The 21,753-nt window shown below is 47.0% G+C and overlaps 1 protein-coding gene across 4 annotated transcripts in view; it reads right to left on the bottom strand.

Moving 5' to 3' along the window:
• The window catches only part of VWF (von Willebrand factor), a 116,505-nt gene that overhangs the window by 17,199 nt on the left and 77,553 nt on the right, over positions 1 to 21,753 (bottom strand). For all 4 annotated transcript variants that reach the window (XM_037514506.2, XM_054696496.1, XM_054696497.1 and 1 more), the window contains 14 exons: positions 20,010 to 20,126; positions 19,777 to 19,917; positions 19,339 to 19,482; positions 18,564 to 18,728; positions 17,784 to 17,827; positions 17,291 to 17,468; positions 13,293 to 13,513; positions 12,012 to 12,204; positions 11,305 to 11,646; positions 9,413 to 9,612; positions 3,474 to 3,576; positions 2,991 to 3,065; positions 1,561 to 1,665; positions 268 to 473 (listed from right to left, as the gene is read on the bottom strand). In XM_037514506.2, coding sequence (XP_037370403.1) covers positions 268 to 473; positions 1,561 to 1,665; positions 2,991 to 3,065; positions 3,474 to 3,576; positions 9,413 to 9,612; positions 11,305 to 11,646; positions 12,012 to 12,204; positions 13,293 to 13,513; positions 17,291 to 17,468; positions 17,784 to 17,827; positions 18,564 to 18,728; positions 19,339 to 19,482; positions 19,777 to 19,917; positions 20,010 to 20,126 — 2,234 coding nt within the window. The remainder of the gene's footprint in view (positions 1 to 267; positions 474 to 1,560; positions 1,666 to 2,990; positions 3,066 to 3,473; positions 3,577 to 9,412; positions 9,613 to 11,304; positions 11,647 to 12,011; positions 12,205 to 13,292; positions 13,514 to 17,290; positions 17,469 to 17,783; positions 17,828 to 18,563; positions 18,729 to 19,338; positions 19,483 to 19,776; positions 19,918 to 20,009; positions 20,127 to 21,753) is intronic.

Raw genomic sequence — 21,753 nt, 5'->3', positions numbered from 1 at the left:
TAGGTCACACAGAGGGGCTGTGCCCTAGCCCATCCACACGCAGCCCTCTGTTCCAGCTGTGGTGGGGGAAGGTGAGGAGAACTGAGTGGGGCCTGTGAATGTGAGCTTGAGACGCCCACGTGACAAGAAGTTCCCCTCTAGGCTGAGAGGGAGTGCTGAATGCCACACATCAAGCCGCACTGCACTGGGCTGGGGCAGGAAGGCACCCCCTCCGGGAGCAGGCGCAAGCTTGGCCATCACTCCAGCCAGAGCCCGAGCAGCCCCTACCTTGTCAGGGAGGCAGGTGGTCGTGGTGCAGCCACAGTCATTGGTGACAGTCGAGGCCAGGTACCCCAGCGGGCAGCTAACGGTGGAGTTGACACAGTTGCAGGCACACTCATACTTATCGCAGCACTGGGTCTTGCGGAGGGTCGGCGTCCGGTGCGGGGGGCAGGCGGGCGGGGACTCTCTTCTGCACGCCTCCTTCCTGCAGGCTGAGGGGCAGCGTGGGGTGATGCCCTGGCCCTGCCACTCTGAGCTCTGCACCCAGCTAGGGTGTGAGTGTCCAGCTGTGATATAAGATCCCAGGGGACTCTAGACCCAGAATATTACATCAGAAATGCACATGAGCCCAGCTCAGGGACTGTGGAATATCCAATCATATGAAAAAGCAATTAAATTGCAGGACACTGAGATCACTAATCCAGAGGGGAAACAGGAAGGTAAGGACTCTAATAGAGGGGAAGTAAAGGCTGCTTTACAATCAATGCTGGCTTCATCTCCTGCCATGCACATCTGGAAGGGAAGAGTCCTTCCAGCTGTTGATTCTCAGAGATGGCAGATGTCCATGGTTTTTATAGGCTGGTAGCTTATGTGAGCCTGTCCCATCTCAGTACCTAGAACAATGCAGTTCTAGGTTCTCCACCAATGAATGAAAGGAGGCCAGCAACCACTCCACAATGTCATTTCATACATGCCAAACCAAATCCAAGATGTCATTTTACAAATGCCAACTCTCACCCCATGTCCTTCATCCAGCCCCAACTTCCTTCAAATACAATGTGTTCTCCTTCCTCGAGGTCTTACCTCTAGGGACTCCAGTGAGATTCTAAGTCAACAGCATGAGAACCCCACTCAGCTTAAGGTGGGTATTCTCAGTAGCTAAATACAAAATTCAGTTTCTTGGCATGTCTTGTTTTAGTCCAACCCTGTGCTTAGAGTATCTACTGATTAAATATATAAACATACACAGAAAAACAAACTACAAATGCGTTTGGGAATAAAATCCAAAGCTGAGGACAGAGCAAAGACACCCCCTCCCTTCAATGGCATGTGGAAGGATGGAGCTGGGGTGTCCTCCATCTTGGGCCCCATAAAGCAGCACAAAGAGAGGCGCCTGCAGCTGTGCCCACACCCAGCACACCTTCAGCAGCCTGCAGCTCGGAGGATGCAACCCAGGCATGACCTTAACTGCTCTGTTCCAGATGTACCCCCAAACCCAGATTCAGCTACCTAGGATACAGGATGCCTCCCCCAGCCAAGGAAACAGTGATTGCCCCCACCCGACCACAGAGGTCTTACCGCAGGTATAGTTGGGCCTGCACTCGCCAGGGTTGGTGAGTGTGGGCTGGAGTCCATCTTCACAACTAGGCACTGGGGGCACGTCACAGCTCACCTGGTCACACACTAAGAGCCAGGAAAGAGAGCTGTGCACTCAGGGTTCAACAAGGTTACTCTTATATTACAAGAGGGACCCCACATGCCTATTAACTCATGCAGAACTCTACCTTTTTAGGCAAATGGTGATGATGTGATAGAGGTAGAGGTAATGGTGGGAAGATTAGGTGGGTGGGTGGATGATGGGTGGGTGGATGGATGATGGATGAATGGACGAATGGACACATGGACAGATAGACAGATAGATGGATTGACTGAGCCGAGTCATATGATAGGTTAATATTGGTTACCCTTGTCATCTCCTAGGACTTACAGATCTAGCCAAGTCAGTTAAACCCTCTAGATGTCAGTTTCATCCTCTTTACCATCACTCTATCTCTCTGTCAGTCTGTCTGTCTCTAGCTATACCTGTCTGTCTACGTATGTCTGTCTCTGACTTTCTCTAGTTCTATGTCGATCTATCCATCTATCTATCTATCTATCTATCTATCTATCTATCTATCTAGGGATGTCATGAAATAATGAAAACTGCTTAATAGATGCTTAATAATGTCAATGAAATCAAGGACATGAACTAAGTGATCCACCCATTCTCTCTACTGTTCATATTCTAAGACATATTGGGCATAAATTGTTCTCAAGTCAGATCTCCCTTCTCCAGGCCTTCTACTTCACTCAGATAAATTTGACTATTCCTTAGACTATTTCATTCTTTCTTAGACCTTTGGCCTGTCCCTGGGTCTATCAGCTCCCTCAAAGTTTTGCATCTCTGCAAATTTTACAAGCTTGTGCTTTATAGCTTCATCCATACAATTAATGTACACCTCAGCAGGACAGAGATGGGGCACTAGAGGTTTATTGTCATGTTAACCATAATGCCATCCATTCTGGATGGATTTAATTACACCATTACTCCACCTGCTGCTCACTCTGCCGCTTGCAAGCCTATAATGAAACCATTTGACAAATAACTTGCAGAAGTCGAGGTGGTCTGTGTGTGGCTTCTCTATACTCAGGATCTTTAGAATCTGACTAAAAAGGTGAGTGGGTGGCTCTGCCTTAACTCTTTCTCCAGTAAATGTCTGTGCGAGTTCCTCCCCGCCCCCAACATTCTTTTTCTTTGTGTTTCAAACCTTAGGCTTAACAATTCACTACAGTATCTTCCTAAGAAGCAAATCTTATTTTCCAGAGGTTGTTCTTTTGCTTTGGGGAGAAACGCAGTCAGCCCTCCCCGCACCTCCTTCTGCACACGCTGTGCTGAAGCCATGTGCACCTGAGCCCCCGCCACGTGGGCAGCTGGTGGGGCGCACCCAAGGGAACAAGGGAACACCCACCACACTCGTACTCCGGACAGCACTGGCCTACGTTCTGGAGGAGGTGGGCCACTTCGCATGGGCCACAGGTGGGAGCTAGACAGGAGAAAGTGAGCCATCAAGTCAGAAAAAGATACCAATGGGACAGCCCAGGTGTTGCAGAATCAACACCTCCCCGCCAAACCAGCACCACCCCTGTATCTAGAGGGAGGCCCCCAGGGAACCAAGCCATGGGACCTCTGACAAATAAGAACCCTCCCACTGTGTGTCTTGTGGACCCACTAATGTATCTCTAAGAGACTGCATCTGAAGGCCAAGAGGGGCCAGGTGGGCAGGGGTAGCCTCTGACGGGGTCTACTCCAGGGCAGCAAGGGTCCCTGAGCTGGGGGTAAAGGAGGTCGGCTGCGTGGGGAAAGGCAGGAGAAGGCAGAAAACTGAAGGGGTGGCTGCAGGACCTGGCGGAGCCCTGCTTCCTCCTGGAGCACCGGTGGGGGGACAGCTCACCTCTGGCTGTGGGGCAGGGCTGGTCTGTGCAGTTGACCTTCCGCCCGCTGAGGCACATGCAGATCTGGCAGGGCTGGTGGTCGGGGACCCAGGTCTCCAGGAACTGAGGGAAAACAAGGCTCAGAGGGGGCCTAGGAGGTTAGCACAAGGCCCTGGTATACATGGGGGTGAGTGCCCCGCTACCTCCAGCTCCTGGGGAGGGCCAGGGCCTGAGCTCCCCTCAGTCCAGTCAGAGCCACACAGATAAGCAGACAGGAGTATAAAGGCCAAACGAGGTCCCAGAAGAAATTGCTAGACAGCATGGGGTGCCCAGAAAGGCCTGCCCCTGTTGCCCTGCCAACTCACAGGCAAGACAACCACAGCTTCTAGAAACCTGGGTGCCCACTGGGCCGCCTTCCCTGATGGTTGCGTGTGCCTGGCGAGGAAACAAAAACTCCTGTCCCACACTGCTGGCCACTCCCAGCCAGGGGGAAAGCTGGGATGTAGCTGGAAAAAAGACTCCATTTATTTCTAGAATCAACTTAGGGCAGGGGGCAGGAGATAAAGGGAGTACAGCAAAGCTCTCGGGATCACTCATTACTGGAACCGGAAGTGCCTTTAGGGACCCAGGAGCTCAAGAGTCCCTAAAAAAGTTCCCAGGTCTAGAAAGTCTGTCTTACTTCTCTGGTCAATGAGCTTGGAAGAAGGGAGATCAGAGATCAGCAAGAAACCCTCTGCCCCCTGGCTGCCTGTGCACCAGGATTACCCCCTAAGCCCTTCCCAGGCCCCTTGCACCCATGCAGCAAACATGAAGAGCCAGCATCTCAACAGCATCTGCCCTGGACACCATTTTCAGGGCTTTATGTAAATTAGGCATTTAATCTCACTGCAGCCCACATGCCCAGTGAGAAAAGCTGAAGCACATGCCTGGGGTCACAGTGTCCCAGGACCAGTTGAGATTCAGACCCAGAATCCCTCTGCTGCTTCCCAACTAGCATGAAAGATGTTCCAGAGTGCTGCACCTCCCCTCGCAGTGACCTTTAGGAATGGCTTTCGCCAAGGTCCCTAGGTCCAGCTGGGCAACCAGCGCGCAGGGGGAGAACAGCAAAACACCTTGAAGCAGAGGAAGTACAACGAAGTTCCCTGAAAAGACAGAAGCTTATCAAAAAATAACGACCCCCAGGAACTACTACAAGAATGCTAAGAATCCTTATCCCATCTTTCTAGAACTACAAACTTTAATCCCTGATTGTCTTTCTAAACTTCCTTCTTTCTTCTATAATGGTTATTGCTTATTATGTAGATCACCGCCCTAATGGTGATAAGCTGAGCCCATAAGCAAGCTAATTTCATTGATATTCATTCCTGTGCCTTTGGAAAACATATATATATTGGTCACAAACTCAAAGAAAATTACACTCAGATTTTCACTCTTGAAGTGTGTCTGTTTGTCATTTCTTTCACCGACGCCCTGACCACCCTGCACGCTTCTCTCAACCCTGAGGTGGCCTCATCGTCTACTGCTGTGCTGGTCCGCGGCACCAGAGATTTTTTGAAGGGCTTTCTATGCACACACCTTGTATTCCCTACAATCACTCAATGAGGTAAGTCCTGTAATTACATATAGAAGACAATGTTGAGGCACAGAGAAGGGGCTTAACTGGGCAGACATCCCGCATTCTCCACACCACAACCACCTGTGGCCAGAGGTCATAGTGGCTGCCGGGCCATCACCAGGCTGAGCTGTGGGAGTGACAGGTGCTGAGCACACTGTCCCAGCCTCCACTGGTGACTGTCCAGTCCCGCAGAACATGACTCAGCCATAAAAACGAGACACCTGTACACACAACATGCACAAGTCTCAAACGTGTTCCACTGAAAGGAAGAAGCCAGGCAAGAGTATGAACTGCACCATCCCATTGATACAAAATCCCAGGAAATGTAAACAAATCTACAGTGACAGAACACAGGCCAAGGGCCGCCTGAGGATGGCAGCTGGGGGTTGGATGAGAAGGAAATTCTATGGGGACTACACCTGAGGAGTGAGGGAAGCAAACAGTGTTTAAAAATGAACAATGGGACCTCCCTGGTGGTGCACAGGGTTAAGTACCACACTATGAAGTAATTCGCAGCCTCTGCAGCACGAGTTCGATCCCCGGCCGGCCAGGGAGCGACCCACATGGCACAGCAGATCTCTCCTGACTCGCCCGCTGCTCCCCTCAGCAGTGTATTTCAGTCAGTCTGCCTGTTCTGTTCCCCACACTGTCTCTGGTGGATCCTCTCACCCCCAAAATCTCTGGCCTATACCCCAGCTCTTATATGCATAAATAAATAAATAAATCTTTAAAAAATATAAAAATAAACAATGATGTAAAAAATATATAAATAAAAATAAAAGGAAAAAAGGTTTGTTCAATTAAAATAGACATGTCTTCAGAGTTATCAAATTTGGACATAATAGAGACATGGGACTTTACTGTACCTCACTTTATTAATAAAATAAACTCATCTGTTATCATGTTCAAAAAAAAGAAAAAGGGGCATAAGGAAACCTTTTGGGGTGATGGCAATGTTCATTGCCATGATTCGTGATGATGTTTTTAGGGATCTGTGCTATATAAAATTCACAGCTGTGCACATTGAATCGATGCTATTTATTGCATGTAAACTATACTTCGATAAAGCTGATTTTAAAATTCCAAGGATCACAGGAGTACAAAGTAAGAGAGCGCTAGGGCGAGGTGCATCAGGGAGACCTCCAGAAGCTGCACCTGTGAAGGTGGGAAGGGTGTGGGCAGCGAGGATGGGAGAGGAGCTCCGGGCTGAAACGGAGTGAACAGAGACACGGAGGAAGGAGCGTGTTTCTGGGCCAGTGGCAAGTCGCGAGGCCGCCCCCGTCCACTTGAGGAGGGTGTGGTCAAAGGTTAGAAAGAGGACTCTGCCTCAAAGAGAAGGGCAAATAAGGACAAATCTGGTGACATGAGCAGGGGGGAGAAGGAAGGGCAGGACTAGGAAACCAAGAGAGTCTGCAGCGGCTGCACGCCCAGCCTTTCTCCAAGGGGCTGGGAAGACCCAGACTGGGGCACAGGGCACTGGTCTCAGAAGTCTGAGGGTGGTGTGGGGTGCGAGGAACCTCCCTCATTTCCCCGGGCCTCTGCGCTGCCTCTTTTCTGCTCAGTGACACAGATGGTGATGCCAAAAAAAAAGCACGGATGGAGGAATCTGCACTGAGACTTTTAACCAGCAAAAATGATGAGGTGAGCAATGAGAGGGTCGTATTTTATATGATTTTGGAGTTTGTTCCCCCATGTTTCTGAATGTGGACTTCAACTCTCAAAACTCAAGAATAAATAATGTCACTTTCAAAAATTCCTGGGTAGGCAACGCCACAACAGGTGACCAGAAGCAGGTGCTAAAGTTCCTCTTCTGGGGAGAATTTAATGAGATCCACGGACCAAGGCAGGCCACAGTAGCCATGGCCCCTGAAAAGCCCCTTCTCTCTAAGGCTAAAAGCTGCTAAAAAGCCCCAGCATCCAGCTGGCAGCTGCCTGACCTCTGGGTTATGTGGCAGATGGGCCAGTAGGTGGCGCTCCTGCACCAGGACAAGCCAACTCCAGGCTCCATCACCAGGGTCCAGGACCGGGTGTGACAAGAGAAAGGTGAGAGAGCGCACTAGAGTCAACCATTAAATAAAGATGACAAAAGAACAACCAGCAGAGAATAAGGTAAGGAACACTAAAGTCTTCAAAGCTCAAGGTCAGAGCAGGGACACAGACAAGTTTGCATGCAGATGAAATGTAAGCCCTGAGCCAGCTACTGAACACCAGAGACCCGAGAGGCTGGGGTCAGCCCTGGGTGAGGGGCAGGCTAACTGCAGTGAGCTGAAGCAGGGCTCACCATGCAGAGGGCCCCCACCCCCGCCCCCCAGCACCCCTCCGATGCTGGGGTCTGGATTCCTTCTGAGCCAGCTACAAAGGCTCATATCCTTCTAGTGTATTCTGTAAAATAAACAAGAGCTATGGAAACTGGTAAATATTTTGCCCTTCCGAAGTTACCACAAGAGATTTATACCCTGGTTTATTTCCCTGAAGAAAAGTTTTCTAAGCTTCACTTTTAGGTTAAAAATGTTTTCATTTAATGGACATGTTCTTCATATTAGATTTTTATGCTTTCTCTGCTTTGAAAGTAAAAACTGAACATGCAGGTGGCTGGAGAAGATATTTGTTTTCATCCATTTAAATTCTATTTTCTGGAATAATGAAAACTGGCTTCCCTTCAAGAGTGTTTGATTAATTTTATGTCACTTGATTTTGAAATATATTTACATAAGACTGTTTCAGTGTCAAAAGTACTACACTGCACAAAGGACGGGGGGTGCTGAGGACTGCACTGAGGACTTCCTGACAGACGACAGCGTGGGACGCAGGTGCCCAGCAGAGATGGACCCTGGGGACAGCGGGGAGACAGGCGTGGACCTGGAGCACAGGAAGAAGCAGCTCAGAAGCCATCACTGAAAACCTCAGCACTCAGCTCTTTTAAAAAGGCAGGTTAACAAAAGGTCACTGGAGAATGGAAGCATTCTTTCTACAACTCAAACACACATTCTAGAGCATTGGACAGAAGATGAGGGGATCAATACAAGGGGGAACTGGGGTCAGAGAGGAGTGGGAGCAGAAGGATGGAGACCCCAAGATGAAATTCACAAGCTTCCTTTTCAGAACCTGCAGACACCTGACGCTCGTCGACCTGAGACACTGCAGACTAGCTTCTTTCTCATCACCGAATGCCCAAGAGGAGGGGAGAGCCCACGCTGACACTCTCTGGGGATACCTAACCACCACTACCAGCCATTCTGGAATTACCACCAAGTCCCAGTGCCCCAGGTACAGCGTGCAGACCTTCTGAGCTCAGCATGAGCCCAGGAGTTGTGCAAATCAGGGGAGCAAGGAGAGGTTTTGATAACTCATTTGGAGAATATTGTGGTGCAGGCAGTTATGTCATTTGCTAAGCTGAAATACAGCGGCAAGATATGACCGGATGTCCTTCTTGGTTTATCTATTTCACAGTAAGAATAAATGGGATCTACTAGGATAAAACCCAACAACAACAGAGCTGATGGAGTCGTCCAAGCAACAGTCTGATGGACACTGAGTTTACATGGACACCACTTAGCTTGGAGTTTAGCTCACAGATCCAATGAGACCAATGGCAGGGCGCTGACATGACGGGATGATTTGGAGTCATACAAGGAAAGCATTTGATCGCCTCATGCCATCCAGGCATCCTTATCTATTCAGTGGGACATGTAATAAAGATTTTAAGGAGGTTCTGGAAGAATCAGGTGAAACGGTCCTTTTCTGGCTCACAGTACAGTTACTGGAATTGTTTTCATCCTCCACCAGGTTTCTTAGCTGACCTGACCATAATCACCATGCCTGCTTAAGGGGAGACACCCCTCCTGGTCCATTTAGGGATGAAGGTCTTCAGTGATGATGGAGATGTTAGGTCTTGGCTGCAGTCCCTGATCACCAAATACCGTCTCCTATGCCAAATGTGCTGCTCTGTCTACCCACCTGGGTGGTTATATACACATATCTTCATAATAAGGCTTCATAATGGGGCCATCACCATGTAAAACATTCTCTTCCCACCTCCTCCTGGGTTCCTATCACATTCTCCTTACATGAATAGAGAGATTAAAAAAAAATAGTGGTAGATCAGGTAGTCTTAGTAATGTGCTGTTTGGTCTTTGATCATGTAGCTAATACATGACAGACTTGAGGATTTGAACCAAGATCTAACTCCAAAGCCATTTGTCATCAGCTTCCCAGTCTCCCAATGACTCCCTTAAGGGTCGCTGCTGCCGCTGCTGCCACAGCTGGAAGGATAATATCGTGAACATTTCACCATCCCACGTAGAGAGAAGAGGGCCCACGGGAGGCGAGAGGCGGGACTCCTACCTGGTGCCGCACTCCATCCTCTCCGACACACTGGGTGCAGGCCTCCTCAGGGACACAGCTACCTTCCAGCATGACTTGGCGCGGGGGGCAGAAGCAGCCTTCAGAGGGGTGGTCCCCACAGGCGCTGGCATTGCCCTCGCAGTGGCGCGGACAAGCGCGCTCGCAGTGGTTGTACACCAGGGAGGGCGGGCATGCCATAGCTGCAGATGGAGAAGGAGGTCACCTTCAGGGGCCCAAGCCCACCAGAGGGAAACTGAGGCACAATTGATTCAAGACTGTCAATCATTTGACCAACTTGCTGGGGCAGAGATGACTCGTTTCCACCAATTTTCATTCTCTCCACCTTGCATAAAACGGACCTTTTGGCTGAGCACATGATCACCAAGAATAGAGTCTACATTCCCAACTTCTCTTGCAACCATGTAGCCATGTGACTAAGTCCTAACCCATGACAGCAAGTAGAGACTCTTAAAGAGACAGCTGTCATACATACCCTTAGTCTCTTTTACCTCCTTCCCCATCCTGCTGCTTGGAACCTGAGTGTGATAACCAGCCCTTCACCTTCAACCATGAGGGAAAACCATACCCCAGGTGGGGCATGAGCAAAAAACAAGAATCTGTTTGAGGTCTAGAACAGCTGGAGCCACCTCCCTATGGCAGCTGTGTGACAGAATTTTATTTCTCAGTTACTTGCTGCCCAATTTAATCCTAACTGATAATGGAAACTTGGGTGTCCCTAGGAGGTGCTGTGGTTCTTTCTTTTAAACACAGGCATACTCAATGCTTTAAAAATAAATAAATAAATAAATAAGGAATCCACAGCTCTGAACCTATGAGGTCATTCACTCACCACCACTCCCTTCCTCTGCCCCTGCCCAACCCCTCTCCCATGTTTCATAACATCAAGGCAGGTGGCAAAGAAGGTCTCCAAGGGCTTAGAGCATCAGGGATTTTCCTATAATGCACAAAAAAGAGCCAGGAGGTAGACAAAGAAATTAGCAAGAAGAGAAGGTGCCATCGTAACTATGAAGCTGACATCTGCAAGGCAGACTGAAGGAGGCTGTACCATCCACAGGAAGCCAGGAAACCTTAGCTCAAAGCATCCTAGGGCTTGTCTGCTCTACTGTCTTCTTCTCAGATGCAAAAGCTGATGTCCGGAAACAGGAGGACAACAGTTAGTGACCAGCTGAGCTGGGCCTGGAATGTTCCAGCCCCCTAACCCCAGATTCAAACCAACAGCATTGGGATAATAAACTCTAAGACTCTTGTATGTATTGGGTGTATATATTGACTTGCCCCCCAAAAAAGTCAGGGATTATTTGCTGTAATTGAGGATGAAGGCCCATGTTCTTTCTACACAAGCACGCTTTGAAGACAGGAGTCTGAGATGATTCACTTGGTGCCCCCTACCTGCTAAATGCTAAATAAATGTCAAGTCCCAATAAAGAAGTTGGCCTTGAGAGGGAGAGGGTAACATTAGCAACCTGTGCTGTTTGTAATTCAGAGGTTTATGGGGTTTCCAAAGGCAACAATCTGCTACACTTCAGAAGTCTGCTCAGGCATGGCCTGCCTCGGGAACCTTGGAGAGCTCAGATTCAACATGCACTCATTCTGCACTTTGTTGATGCCTGTGTCTAGGACATTACAATTACACTTTTCTGAATTATGGAAATACTAGCCGAAAGGAGTATGACTTCATTTACACAGAAATTTTACACGCAAATTATTTTTACATCTACCCTCTTAGTTGATCTGAACTGGAACCCGAGGTAATAGGAAATGCAGGGATTTTGATCTTCAGTAGCTAGACAAAGAAACCGAATTCCAGAAACAGCAAGCAAGCTCACACATCATTGATCTTCACAACTTTCAGGGAATGTACGGAGACTCACCGCAGAAGTCACTGGTCCTCCAGTCGACACAGACCCCACTGGTCCGACACAGGTGGGCATAGGAGGCGATCGCCTCACACACTTGCTCACGATGGCAACTGTCCTGCTGGCAGATGGCATAAAATGTGGCTGGAGCAAGGACCTTGTGGCACTCGGCAAACAGAGCCGAGAGGAGGACCTGGCAGGGGGAGCTGCTGGAGACGGGACACTGCTCCTCGGGCACAGGCTGGCATGGCTGCCCTGGCTGCTGCACGGTCCAGTCCTGGATGAGCGCCTTCCAGTCTGGGGTGACCGTGCCGTCCCTCAGCAGGAAGTCATTGGCCTCGTTCTCATCGCAGGTCCCTAGAGAAATAAGGAGAAACAAGGTTGGCAGCCAGGGGTGTCCACAGAAGAGTGTCAGAGACTGGCTGTTCTCCCTCTCCACCAGGATCTGATCCTCCCCACTGGACCCAGGAACGTGAGCACTCAACAGTCCTGAGAGCAGAGCAAGAAAAGTTTATAAGTGCATACTCATGTATTTCATACTCACGTATTGAATCAAATGCTATTTGAGAAAATTAAATAGGAATGAGGCCGACATGTATCATTAAATATAGATGTGAGAAATTGTTATATAGTTAGATTTTGAAATAAAATATCTTACAAGAAAAAAAAAAAAGAAGAAAAGTTTATAACTGCCAAGGGGAGAGTAGAGAAAACATTCTCACCACAGAGACCGAAAGTCTGTGAAGCAAGGGTCTTGGGGCTGAGCTGCAGCTGGAACTCATTGTTTTGGGGAGTGAACGTGAAGATGTGGCCGAGATGGTTGAACCTCACCTCGTGCATGATGGCGCCGTAGATGCTGGCTTCCATGTTCCCGCCCACGTAAGGAACAGGGACCAGCCTTCCATTCACCGCCACCTGCCAAAACCAGTTCATCGGTGGTCACAGCAACAAGGAACCCTAGAATTCCACGCTTAGCTTCTTACTCAAGTGACACAGTCCCTACACGGGCACCTCTTCAACTCCAGGGATCCCCACAGAGCCTGACATCTGTCAGCAACTCTTCTAAGATAACAAGCTTGACAGGAGGACAGCCCGTTAGGAGGCTGTAAAGACAGACGGCTACGCAGCTAGATGCTGAGAACCCCCAGATGGAAGCGAAACTGCATCGTGAGCACCAGCAGGAAGGATGCCTGGAGCCAGCTCACTGGGACAAGTCTCCAGGAGTGTCTAATAGGAGGTTGTTAAGTCATTTTTGTTTGTTTTTGGTCACCAGACGATCTGCAGAGGGCCCCCCCCCAAACACCGATATCATATCAAATTGTACTCATAGCCCATGAGTATGAATACAATTGTAGCTGTAAAAATTATGGAAGGATATTCTATCCATCCCATTTTAAAATTTAGCTATGAGTTACTTACATATGACTGGCCTTCAATTTTCACAATGATTGAACATATTCAAGAATTCTTGCAAAATGAGAAAATCTAACCTACCAATTATTTTCACATAATGAGCTAGGTATGCTTTCTAAATGGACAAGGAAAGAAATTGGCATAATGGAACCTTTTGTAAATGAATCCAACATTGATGTGTATCAGTTTTGCAGCAATTTTCCCTTTTAACTTTGGAGTCACACAATTTGTTTTGACCTTAAATGTTTTCCAAGACCCAAATATAGGCCCTACTAGTCTCCTTTGGAAAACTCACAAGCCCTAGGCAGTGGGTTCACATTTCCTGCTAGGCAAACAGTCTTGTGGCCACCAAATGTTCTATAGTGCCAGAAGTTAGCACCAAAGTCACAATTTAATGCTATAAAATTGATCCTTTCTTCCAAACCTGGGCCCAGACAACATCAAATCTTACCAGAACAAGGGAGAGGCAGTGCCTCTCCTAGAAGGTGGCACTGAGTCCTTTCCAGGAGCACCAGCTAAAAACACTGCCTCCAGGTTCCTGCCTATCCCCAAGGTTCCGTGGTTCTGGGAGCCACAGAGAGCCAGCTCACCTCCATGTTGCTGTGGAGCTCCAGCGAAAGGCCATCATGTTTCAGCTCGATGGATTTCATGCAGGCCTGCCTCACCCCGGGGCTGCAGGCACCATTATGGAGAATCACCTCCAGGTCCTGCTCCTTGTCTTGAAATAGGACGTAAGAGCAGCTGCCGGTCAGCTTGAAATGCTGTCCATCAAAGGTCACAATGTGCCGTGTGGAGCTGCCCGTGCACACACCTGGATGTGGGGGGTTCAGGGAGCAAAGGGTGAGTGTAACAGCACCCAAATGCCCACATGTGTAGAGGCAGGGGCCACCCAGGTGCTCACAGACTGGGGAGCTGCACATGAGCTAAGGGCCTCCTTCCTACAGATTACAAAACACTCTGAGAAATGGCTTATTTTCCTAAGAAAGGTTTAGAAGAACAAGTATTACATAAAAATGTGGAAAATTATAGAACCAACTTTGAAAACCTTTAGAAGTGCAAAGTAAATGATCTATTTGACAGGGATGCCTTGGCCTAGGAAATAAAGTTAAGTTCCAGAGCTGTTAGGACTTGTTGAAATCATGAGGAGCTAACAAGCAAGTCATGAGCACATGATCTCATTGTAAAGAAAGTTCACCTAGAGACACACGTGTCCTTTTGGCTGCCAAGTGACTAATGGTACAAGTGGCTGTGTTGACCACCCTAAGAGAAATATTTCCAAAGCCAAAAGAAATGGTTGGGTCTCCACACGTCCTTGTTTGCCACTCGTGCATGCACATAATCAGCAAATTCTCAAGGTTCCTTTTAAAACACCATTTAGGAATACTAGCCACCTCACACCTACATAAGCAAACTCAGTAAAAATCCCCCCACTCTCTCACTGCCGTATGACCTGAAAGCTAATCTTGAACCTAAATGAAGTTGGAGATGGGCTTTCCAAACAAAGCATAGCCCATCCACGGCAGTGAGTGAGCAAAGCCCCAAGAGCTGAGAGGCAAGCTCAGTGGGTCAGTGAGGCCCCACTAATGTCCTTCACTCTCAGGCGGGCCCTGGCAGTGTCCACCTGCATGAGTGCCCCACATGTCGGGGGAGCACAGGCTCTGGTGATGCTGGGTCTGGATCCGCTGGTAGTCAGAGCTGAGCGCTTACCCAGGAGCAATCCCACTCAAAGTCCCTAGGGCCCTGAGCACTCGGCCATTTCCAAGTGACAGTACTGAACGCTTCTGGCATTCTGTCCCCACTCCATGACTATATACTAAGTCACAGGCAAAAGAGATGGTTTTAACTCAATTGGCACATTAATGGGAATGGTTCTGGCCACCCTAAGATCAATTGGCACAGCGAAATGGGAGTCAGAGCTGGAAACTCAGGACTGGTTTCTGCTCTACCACATGCTTACTCTGTGATCCTGGATAAATTATTAAGCTTCCATGATTCCCTCCTATGTCTTCTGCATAATGGCTTTATAATAGCTACCTTTTTGGGTTATCATGAGAATCAGTTGCAATGTAAATAAAATGCCTGTCTAACAGTGTGTGACACACACGTGCATGTCTAATAAACAGGCCCACAAATCTCATTAACAAGCCAGTGTCACAAAGGAAATCCAATACTGTTTTTCAAGGTATTAAGAAGGATTCTTGGATGTGAGTATATAGATGTTGAAGCCCCCTGATCTCCAATTCACCTCCCAACACACCACTCCACTATACTCAGTTTTGTGCTCAGTTTAAATGAACCACATTCATTAACACAGTCCAATGGTCAGGACATAAAAAAATTAGGCTGGACCAGTTAAAACTGATGTATGGGAGAAAACAGGTCACTGAAAGTGAAATATACCATTTTTTTAAAATTATTGGGGATGGAAATATCTTTTTTTTTTTTTTTTTATTTCTTACATCATTGTTCATTTTTAAACAATATTTGCTTCTCCTCACCCCCCCAGGTGTAGTCCCCACAGAGTTTCCTTCCCCAATGCACCCGTGTACCATCACCTCAGTGAAATATACCATTTATGAATATCACCTGAAATCAAGGTGAAATGTATAAATTTGTAGGGACATAAAGATCACCAAATTTGACTTCATTGCAATAAAAAGCTTAAGATACCAATTTCCATGGAAGGACTGAAAAAGTTAGCAAGGAACTATTTCTACAACAAACAAACAACTCAAATGCCAAACTCAAATGGTTTCACAGGAACTTTCACTAAACCTTCAAAGGTCTGATAATCATATGCTCTATAAATTGTCCAAGATAATTGAAAAGGAGAAGAACCTTCTTTAAACATTTTACAAAAAAAAAAAAAAAAAAAAAAAAAAGCTGTAACATCAGTCTATCTAAACCAGATAAATACAATATTTAAAAAAAAAAAAACACTATAGGTGGAAGAGTAGAGGCCCCAGGGATCTTTTTCCCCATCAACATGACAATCGCCTTAGTAGAATCTGTCTGATGTAATAAATTTCAGAAACTGTCCCTAACAAAGACGAGGTGGTGGACTTACTAGGGTCAATTCACCAGGAAGATATAGCAATTATAAATATATATGTACCTAATATCAAAGAATCCACATGGATAAAGCAAACACTGACAGAACTTAAGGGAAACACAGACAGCATAATACATAACAACATAATAATCGCTGGAGATTTCAGGAGCCCAGAGCTATGAATGGCTAGAACTTGCAAAAGGATGATGAAGGACACGGAAGACATAAACAACACTAAAAGCCAAACGGGCCTGAACATTCTTCTCAAGTACACATGGAACATTCTCTGGGCTAGAACACATTAGGTCATCAGACAAGCCCTAAACAAATTTGCAAATACTGAAAACGTACCAAGGATCTTGTCTGACCACGATGGAATGAAAGAGAAAACAGAAAAATTCACAAATAATGGGAATTAATAAGCTCTCAAACAACGAATGGGATACAAAAAAAAAATCAATGTACAAAAGTCAGTTGTATTTCTATACATGAACAAGGAACACTCTAAAAAGAAATAAACAGTCCCATTTATGATAGTGTCAAAAACAATCTTGAGAAAGAACATGACCGAAGGCATAAAGACAGATCAATAGCCTAGCAAAACAGAGCAGAGGGCTTAGAAATAAACCCACACATCAGTGGCCAAATGTTCTTCAACAAGGGTGTCAAGAGTCCACAACAGGAAAAGCAAAATCTTTTCAACAAAAACTGTTGGGAAAACCAGACATCCATGTGCAAAAAAAAAGATGAAATTGGACCTTACATCATATGTATAAACCAACTCAAAATGGATTAAAGACTTAAATGTAAGACCTGGAACTATAAAACTCCTTTAAGAGTTTTGTGGTAGAAAAGTTTCAAAACATTAGTCTTGGCAATGATCTTGGATATGACACTAAAGCCAAGCAACAAAAGCAAAATGGACTGCATCACACTAAAAAGTTTCTGTGCAGCAAATAAAACAGAGTGAAAACCTACAGAATGGGAAAAGAGTATCTTTTTTTTTAAATTTTTTTATTGTAGACCGTTGGTTTACATTGTTGCTAGTATTTGGAAGTATAAGATCTCCCTTTTCAGGTCTCGATAGCACCCCTACTCCCACCAAGATTCCCACAGTCCTCCACCATAGTCTACTGAGTGGACCTGTTCTCTCTGGATGCCTCAGTTCTATGGTCAGTGAGAAAAGAGTATTTGTAAACCATCTATTTGATAAGGGGTCAATATCCAAAATATATGAGGACTCTTCAAATTCAATAGCAAAAAAATTTTTCAAAAAAACCCATTTTCAAAATGGTCAAAGGTCTTGAGTAGACATTTTTCCAAAGAAAGGATGCAAATGGCCAGTAGGTATATAAAAATATGTTCTACATCACTAATCATCAATGAAGTGTCCATCGATGGATGGATGGATAAAGAAAATGTGGTAAAAGCACACAAGGGAATATTAACCAGCCTTGGAAAGGAACTCAGAGAGAGAAAGAAGTCCTGTCATATGTAGAGCATGGACATTAACTCTGCCCAGGATGTGGGACTCACAGGGGCAGGTCCAGCGGCAGCCACAGGTCTCTTCCACCCTGATAGGGGATTGGCTGTTGGGGCATGAAGGCCTTGGCCCCACATCACAGTTGACCCGATGACTCTTCAGCAAGGTCTGGCCATCTGGGAGGCAAGTCACTGTGTGGCACTGATCTGGCAGGGTCCAAACATCCCCAGGCTACAGAAGAAAGAACCAGATTCAAGCAGGGAACAGGAAAAGTCCCTCCAATTCTAAGTCCATCTACCCAGCAACTGACCACCTCTGAGGACATACAGACCAGGACTTGGACATCAGCTTAAACGGCAAGGAGACAGGATGTCTGAGAGACAGGTTACAGAACAAAAGGTTTGCAGGCGGGCTTCCCCCCCAAAACAGGATATAATGGTAAGAGGGAGTCTAGACCAGAAGCAAAGGAGGAAAAGTAAACCCAGAGAACAAAGGTTGCAAATACATCTCTGAACTTTCTTTCAAAGTTGACAGAATCGAACTTACTCTCTTCTCATTCCCATCTTCATCCATGCAAACTCTGATGAACCCTGAAACAGACACAGATAAGAATTCAGCTCCCACCCATCACCTGGGATCCTCAGTCATCCACAGTCTGCTTGGACCACCTGGTTAGTCCTAGAAGTCGACTTAACTCTGCAAAGAATCTAAGTGGAGTGGGTTTAGCACGGAGGATGTGGGCCCAACAGACTAGGAGGTGGTCCTCTTTTGTCCTTCAGGCATATTTTGTGGTTATTGATAATAATGATGATGATGATGACAGCTGTGATAATATGGCAGTGACTATGTTACTGTACTTTCTTCTTCACTGTACGTCAGTGCCTGGCGGGGGGAGTAGAGGAGACATAAGGCAAGATCCTGAAAATTCGTTAAGGATCTTGATGATTCTGACCCGGACAGCTACCATCTAGCAGGAAAGAACAATGACTCTGCAATAGGTTTTGACTCACAACTAATTACATTAGGAAAACATATAAATCCAGGTTAAAAAGAAATCATGTACAGTTTCTAACATGTTCTTTCTCTGCTAAAGTTTGGATGGACAGTTAGAATGGAAGGCAGACTATACACAGAGAACTTTCTGGTAGCCCCTGGGAGGTCTGAAGTACAAATCTCCCATGAGCAGAAACTTAAAGGTCCTGGTCTAGCCAACAGTCTTCAATCAAAGTCAAATCTTCTGAATGAGTAGTCTTGAGTGTCTGGAGTAGGTTTTGTTGTTTCGGGTTTTGATTTTTGAGCAGGTAAGAAAGATCTTACAGAACTCACCAGAGCACAATTTGTGGAGGAAGGAACTACCCACGGTGACCATGGTGGTGAGGTCTTCTATCCGCTGGAGCTTCACCACGTTGGAGCTGGCTTCAGGGCCTGCCAAGATCCTCAGCTGGGCCGTGTCATACCGATCCCCAATTCCAATGGGGTACACTGCCACTCCTTGAAGCAGAACAAAAGAGCATCTGTGTCAGCCTGCTTTGGTCAGGTGGGCTGAAATGGGCTGGCCTCAAGTTACACCCTGTGTATGTACGGAGGGTGGTGTTTTTCTAACTGTCACTTGCACCCACCCTGTGAGGAGGTCATTCAGTCAGTCAACAAATGTCATTGAGATCCTGCTCCATGTCAGGAACTATTCTAAGAATGGATAGTTGACAGTAAACCAACAGTGAGCCAAGCAGATCAAGTTCTTACGGAGTGGGCACTGGGGATGGAGAGACAACAAACACATAAACAAGGAAATAACTAGTATTTCAAATGTGGGTTAGTGCTGATAAAAAATCAAAATGGAGCAAGAGGGTGGGTGTATTCAGGTAATGGGTTATTTTTTCACACAAGGTAGGAGGAGAAGTAAGCAGAGATAGCAATGAGCAGAGACCTGAAGTGAGGATGGAAGGAGCAGGGGGGCAGAGAGCTGAGAGCAGCAAGTGCTCTCCCAGGGCGGAAGTAGGATGGCACACTCCACCTGACCGAAGAGACAAACAACCCCCACCCACCTCCGTCCACTGTCAGTCCGCTGGTCGTTCAGGAGGGGCAGGCAGTGCACACTTACGGTTGGCTGTGGCGGCCTTTGCTGCTGCATCCACGGAATCCATGGAGATGTCCGTGACCAGGATGACCACTGCCTTAGAGGCCCCGGGCCTGGCACCATGGACTTCCGAAGTCAGGTATCGCAAGGCAAAGCCCAAAGCATCCCCTGAGGACAGACCACAAGACAGTCTCAGTGGCAAGAAATGGTGTTTCTGAAGCCACTCCCTGGAAAAAGAGCATCTTTCTTCCTGCGGATCCTCAGGTCATCAAAACTGAATGATCCAGAGTCTAGGAGGAACACACATCTGGGACCTCTGGAAGAGACCCAGAAGGATGCCTAAGGGCTCTATTTTACTCGGCCAAAGAGCAAGACGAAACTAAGGCCAAGGTCACTCAGTCTCGTCGGGCAAGAATTAGGACCAGACGCAGTCCCTGCCTCCCAGCTCACGGCACACGTTACCAACTTGGCTGGGGCCTCCCTCTTGCTGCATGAGGTCCACGAGGCTCAGCAGGTGGGCTCTATCCTGGCCCATGCTCCACGGTACGTCGACGGTCGTGACACTTCCATACTGTAGCACCGACACCTGGATGAGCTGGGGCCCTGCGGGAAAGGAAGCAGGGGAACCACACTTCGCATGAGGGAAGCCCCCAGAGAGCCTCTTTCCCACCTGCTCCTTCAGGGGCATCACTCACCTAGGTTGGCTTTTGCAATGAAAGCCTTGGCGAAATTCTTCATTTCGTCAAAGTAAGAAGCTGGAAAGCCAGAGGAGCCGTCCAGAAGGAGGATCACATCCAGGGGCTGGCTGCAGTCTGCAAGAGACCGGAAGGTGAGCACACACATGGCAGGGGGCAGCCCCCAAGCCCACGGGAGCAGACCCCCAGCTGCACGGCACCACCCAGGTAGCTCCATGGTCCCATTCAATGCCCATGTGGGACCAGGAGGGGAGCCGGAGGGGAGTCCTGGGCCCATGAATACCCCAGGTTTGGAGGCAGCGGGAGACTGCAGCTCTCTCCAAAGGCAGTTCAAATGCCCACAGAGCAAAGTAAGAGACATCCCTGCCCTCAGTAACAGGAAGCTGCTCTTCTCCCAGAATCAAGTAAAATATTGGAACAGCAAAACAGTGAGATGGTGGGAAGACATGCAGCCCCCACTTTTGAAAAGTTCATGTCACACCACCTTGCTTTTATGAAAAACTGATATTAACCTAAGTGTTCGCTAACTAAAAGGAATGTGAAAAGGGCTTTTGCTTTTTCAAAAGGTGAAAATCAAAACCAGGTCAGCACTGGTGCTGCAGCAGCTGTTGCAAAAGCAGATGGAGCAGAGAGAGGGGCCCCCCCACAAACTCCATCCCCAGGAACCACTTTACACAGGCTCTGTAATTTTCACACCACGCCTGCGTTTACTATGTATTAGTGCTGTTTTTGATTTTATGTGTGTTCTGGTAGGACCTGGTAGGTTATTTTGGGGGGTGGGTATATTCATTTTATCCCTGTAAATGAACAGTCATTGCTCCTTCGCTTACATTATGGAAGGTTTCATAAGAATATTCTACTTTGGGATAGCCTGTGCTCAGCCCAGGACCGAGCACAGCATAATCCTTGAAAATTAACTATTGTGGGTCAGGTGTTGTGAGGTAGGTAAAATGCTATAAGGCATTCTGATTCTAAATGCCTGTGCCCGAGTTAATGTTGGGGTACAGTCACGATCACAGTGAAGGAACAAACTCTGGTAAACAAATCTCATACTTAGACTTGATAAGATGATGTTATTAGTTCTCAGCAGAATTATCAATGGAATTGAAATAAATCTGTGGCTTTGATTAAAACAAACCCAGAAACAGAGGCACTGATAAGAGTGAAGCTCAAGAGACATTAAAAGCAGACTAGGGGTTATTATTCTGGGATGGCCCCAAACACACTAAATAAAGACAGTCAAGAACTAGGAATTGCTTAAACATTAACATCCATTTAAAAGGCAATACAATTATAGCAGTGGTGGCAAGGACTTTTTGAGTACTTGCTGGGTGCTATTTTAAGCATTCTACAAATAGGTGTTATTATTATTGCCCCAGATAAGGAGACTGATAAATAAATACAGAGGTATTGGCCTGAATTACCCAAAAATCATTACCAAAAAATTTTCCCCAAAATTCCCAGCTAGTAGGTATCAGAGGTGAGATTCAGGCAGCCTGGCTCCAGAATCTGAGGCCCTAAACTGCAACCTCTCACCTGACATCCTGGCCTTACCCCAAAGAATGCCAGCCACTCTGAATAATTTCATCCACCCAGAGTGATCAAAGGAGGTGACAGCCACCAGATTTAAAAGAGGTCACCTCACGGTAGAGCCGATGTGTGATAAAGCAAGACTTGTGCTTTACTCTGTACCCATGGTGGCGTTTAAATTTTAATAATGGACTTGCATTCCTTTGCATTTTCA

Source organism: Talpa occidentalis, unplaced genomic scaffold (genome assembly GCF_014898055.3).
Source record: "Talpa occidentalis isolate TD23 unplaced genomic scaffold, MPIMG_talOcc4v2.1 talOcc4.16, whole genome shotgun sequence".
In the NCBI taxonomy this organism is placed as follows: domain Eukaryota; kingdom Metazoa; phylum Chordata; class Mammalia; order Eulipotyphla; family Talpidae; genus Talpa; species Talpa occidentalis.
Note: the sequence above shows the minus strand (reverse complement) of the source record. Positions and strands in the feature narration are given on the sequence as shown.